Below are 4934 nucleotides of genomic sequence, written 5' to 3'. Positions count from 1 at the left end.
GGAGCAGCCAGAATAGGCTAGATTATGCTGTAGTAACAAACAACCCTCAAATCTCAGTGGTTTCACACATCAATATTTTTTGTTCATTTTATGTATTATTTGCGGGTTGGCATAGAGTCACTGCCCATTAAAGCAACTCACAGATCCAAGCAGCCACCAGCTGGTTACTGTGGCACAGGGAAGAAGAGTATTCTGCAGGGTCTTGCACGGGCAGTGAGATGTCCCAGGCTGAAAGTGACAGCCATCATTTCTCACTGGCAAGAAGTAGTCACATGTTTCATCCATCATGAGGGGCCAGGAAGTATAGTTCTACACTGGGCCCAAAAGCTCGGTCACAGGGGAGGAACCCAGAGCTATTTGGCAAACAACTCTAATGATTAGCACACATTCTTAAATAGTGATTCACTTTATACTTCCCTGAGAAAATTTAAGTGTTTTCCAACCACCCAACTCCCCACCCCCAGAAAAACCCCTGAAACTTACTCATCTGCCTATTATCAAATTTGCCATCCTGTCTGAATTTATATCTCCTTCCTCCTTCATGGATATTCCAATATAGGAAATATCTTTTCTCCTATCCAAGTGTTTTTGATCATACTCTTGTCGGGCCTTAATTTTTAGTGTTTCTTTTGTTTATTTGTTTTTGTTTTTTAGTCAGGGTCTTGTTCTGTCACCCAGGCTTGCAGTTGGGTGATCATAGCTCACTGCAGCCTCGAACTCCTGGCCTCCAGTGATTCTCCTCCTCAGCCCCCGAGTAGCTGAGGTTATAGGCGCAAACCACCGTGCCCAGCGATTTTTAGTGTTTCTTGTTTTCTGTAGTGTAAATACTATCACCATGGCCAATTCCAAGTTACCAACATAGTGTTCCTGCATGTGCAGGTGGGAAGAGATGTCAGATAGGCTGTTATGAGCAGACATGAAGTGACTCTAGCACACCACTGGTAGTCAGTTACAAAATAGACACAAGTACCCAGACAGTACTCGTGTCTAATAATAGTACTCATATTAAACATACTTGTATGTGTGTATAAGTATATATAGCATGTAGATATGCATGCATATTTATATTAAGCTTGATTTCTTTTCTTTTAGATTAAAGATCAAACAGTTCTACTATTCTATGCACCCCTCCAACTCTAATGGGTTGCTTTATAAATCCCTGCATACCTCACTTGGGAGACTACTGCTCTAGACACTCAAGATCTTTGCCCGTTTGGTTATTCAGCCTCTCTTCTGCATCATCAGCCTCTTCCTTTTGTGTCATTCTCACGAGTGTACTGACAAAGTCTAGTGTGCTCTACTATCTTCCGTCATTAAAGATGGCCCTTGATGTAGCATTCCCCTTCATCATCAGCCCCATTTTTCTGTTCTCCTTCATAGCAAAACCATTCAGAGACATGCCATCTCCACTTCCTCCTCTTTCTTTCCATCTTCGGCCTACTCTAATCTGACTTCCATCCCCACCAGACTCTGCTGAAATCGCTCTTGTCATTGTCATCAGTGATTTCCATGCTGTCAAATCCTGTGGATGATCTCCATTCTCATCTCACTTGACCTCTTGGTGGCAGCTGAGTGCTGACAACTGCCACGCTGAGTTCCTCTGCCCCCCTTCTGAGCTCCAGATGTGTGTATCCAGTTCCCCCTATGTTATTTCACCTGGAGATTTCGTAGGTATCTTAGTGAATACAGCTCCAGAATGGAACTCTTCATTTTCCCCCTGTTCTTCTCCTTACTATTCCTATTTTGTTCCAGTTTTCCTTATTTCAAAAAATAAGAAATCGGTTATTTGATTATTAAATCCAGAGATCTGGATGGAAGTCATCCTTAATATCTATCCTTTCTTCATTCCTCACATCTAATCTGTTAGCACATCCTTTTGTTCTACTTATGAAATATGTACTTTATCCTGTCCTTTTGTCTCTGTCTCTACCTTAATCCACACCATCCTAGGTGGTAGTAATAGCATCTAATAGGATTTTCCACATTCACATTTGCCCCTTTTCAATTCCTGTCTGATATTATAATAAAGATTGATTTTTATAAAATGTAAATCAAGTTATTTTTCTTCCCTTGAAATCATCCAGAGCACTTACAGTCTATTCCAGATTCCTCACTGTGACCCCCAAGGCTCTGTGTGATCCTGTCTTTGCCTTCCTCTTCATCCTCATTGCATGTCACTCTGTCTTCGACTCCTTTTTTTTAACTAGAGTAGGCTGGTCTTCTTTCTCAGTGCCTTTGCTTTTTTGGTCTCTCTTTCTAGGAAGCTATTTCCTAGCTCCCCAGACATCTGGTGCGTTCTTTTCCTGAAAGTCTCACCTTAAATGGCATCTCCTTAGAGAATCCTGATGACAGATTTCCTGTTGGGTTTGTTTCTGTCCTGGTACTTAACACAATTTGGGATTGCTTTCCTTTTCAACACTTGATTTGGTAGAAGGCTCCACTCTGTGAGGGCAGGGACCTTATCTTTGTCTGGTGTTTGGTAGGTGCTCAAGAAACATACGTGGAATGAAAAAAATGTACAGAAGTGTAAGTGATCTGGCCCCACTTATTATAGAAGCAATAATTACTGAATGAAGATTTAGAAGGAAGGTGTCTGAAAAATGGTGGGCAGCACGATACTAGAAGGACAGGTTAATGTGTTGATTATGTCTGACTCCTTCCTTCAGGACTCAGCCTAAAGCTAGGAGGGAGCAGATCAGATTAAACAGTATGGGGGTGAATGTAAAATCCTGTGCTTTGGTTAAAAAAAATCAGTTGCATTATACAGAATCAGGAAATTGGCCTGACTCAATTCATATGTCAAGTCCTAAGCAGCCCAAAGTGGTGGCTGCAAAGCTAATGCAGCCCTAAACTGCATCAATAAATCCGTGTACTTGTGTATCAGGGGAAGGAATTGTCTTATATTAGTCTTGTCCAGCGACACCAGTAGAATTATTACAACCTTTTAGAATTGCAGTGGAATACCTCATTCATCCATCTATGCATCCATCCATCCATTTGTTTACCATTTACTGAGTACATTCTGGGTGCTGTTACAGTCGTGAACAAAATTGTCGTGGCTCTTGTGTTCATGGAACTTCATGTCTAACCCCCAAAGAGAATCGCGTTCTCTTTCAGTGAAAGTATTGAAGCAGGAACTAATTTGTCATTTATTGAGAGGCAGTGCAATCCAGTGGTTAAAAACTCACGCTCTGGAACCATTTAGACTCTGGAGCCCAGGGGCTTCAAATTCCAGCTCTGGTATTTACCAGCTATGTGACTTGGCCAAGTTGTTAAAATGTCTCTGTGCTTCAGTAGTCTCATCTATAACCTGGAGATAATAATACTGTGTTGTTAGTATTAACAGTGTTGTGAGAAATCAATAGGTTGTAAGCAATTAATTAATAAAATTGTGTTTTCTGGAGGGCCAAAGGCTGGGAGAGGTTGAGGGTAAGAAAAAGTGGTCACAGAGTAAAGCCTTGGAGATCAAAGCCCAAATTGTTATTATTTTTTGTTTATATTAAAGATTGCTGATAGTTTGAGCTTGAACTTGAAAATCTTGACTGGAGTGCTGGATGATGTTTGTTTTATTTAGTTTTCTATTTTAAGCTAGGAAGATATGAATCCTGTTTAGACATGTCACCTGATATGTCCTTGCCCCACCCCCAGTGCTTACAAAGAAACACACCTTTGGAAAGAATAAAATTATAACTATCCATAATGTGTATTTTTGCTTTGGTTTTGTTTTAGTGGCAGCTGAAATATCCTAAACTAATTCTCCGAGAAGCCGGCAGTGTGTCCGAGGATCTCCATAAAGAGGTTCAAGAAGCCTTTCTGACGCTGCACAAGCATGGCTGCTTATTTCGGGACCTGGTTAGGATCCAAGGCAAAGATTTGCTCACTCCGGTGTCTCGCATCCTCATTGGTAATCCAGGCTACACCTACAAGTACCTGAACACCAGACTCTTCACGGTACCCTGGCCAGTGAAAGGTTCTAACGTAAAATACGGCGAGGCTGAAATAGCTGCTGCTTGTCAGACCTTCCTCAAACTCAACGACTACCTGCAGATAGAAACCATCCAGGCTTTGGAAGAACTCGCCTCTAAAGAGAAGGCTAATGAGGATGACGTGCCAGTGTGTGTGTCTGGAGATTTCCCCAGGGTCGGCATGGGATCATCCTATGATGGACAAGATGAAGTGGACATTAAGAGCAGAGCAGCATATAATGTAACTTTGCTGAATTTCATGGATCCTCAGAAAATGCCGTACCTGAAAGAGGAGCCCTATTTTGGCATGGGGAAAATGGCAGTGAGCTGGCATCACGATGAAAATCTGGTGGAAAGGTCAGCGGTGGCAGTGTACAGTTATAGCTGTGAAGGTACAGTCTGCTTTGGGAAAAAGCAGCCCTGGGTGTACTATGAGCAGAGTTGTTTAGGCTCTGGAGATATACATGCGTATACATGTGCATGTTTGTGTGTGCGAGTGCATGTGCGTGAGTATGCGTGTGTGTATGTGTGTGTCATGTGTGCTTTTTCGGCTTGTTTCACCCTTATGTCTGCAGAATATACCTCTTTCTCGTTTAGCTGTGCTATGTGGCTCATTGTTATACCATACTCAGAATATTTTCGTGTGTAAGCACTACTGTCATCTTGTCTTTCCCATGCCCAGGAGAGCAGCGTCTTGGTTTCATACAGCCAACTGTCTTTCGCGAAAGCTCAGAGTAGATTGTACAGTTGCTATAATTAACTTGCTGATAAAGGGCCGGGAAAACAAAAATCTGTCAAATCTTTCCAGGTTCCCACAGGTGCACATTTCCAGTCTTGCCAAAATATTTTATTATGGTTGACATCACTATCTTGATGGGTGTGATTTGTCAAATATAGACTTGTTCTTGGCTTCATATAGTTTTTACTACTGTTCTTCCTTGCCAGAAGCAGTTGAGGTGGGCTTTGCAA

At 41.9% G+C, this 4934-nt stretch overlaps 1 protein-coding gene across 2 annotated transcripts in view; it reads left to right on the top strand.

Moving 5' to 3' along the window:
- Positions 1–4934, top strand: part of FTO (fat mass and obesity associated) — a 406389-nt gene that overhangs the window by 113787 nt on the left and 287668 nt on the right. For both annotated transcript variants that reach the window (XM_012652666.1, XM_012652665.1), the window contains exon 3: positions 3730–4357. In XM_012652666.1, coding sequence (XP_012508120.1) covers positions 3730–4357 — 628 coding nt within the window. The remainder of the gene's footprint in view (positions 1–3729; positions 4358–4934) is intronic.

This window comes from Propithecus coquereli, unplaced genomic scaffold (genome assembly GCF_000956105.1).
Source record: "Propithecus coquereli isolate 6110/MARCELLA unplaced genomic scaffold, Pcoq_1.0 Scaffold395, whole genome shotgun sequence".
NCBI lineage: Eukaryota > Metazoa > Chordata > Mammalia > Primates > Indriidae > Propithecus > Propithecus coquereli.
The sequence above is the reverse complement of the archived record's forward strand: the minus strand, read 5'-3'. Positions and strand labels throughout refer to the sequence as shown.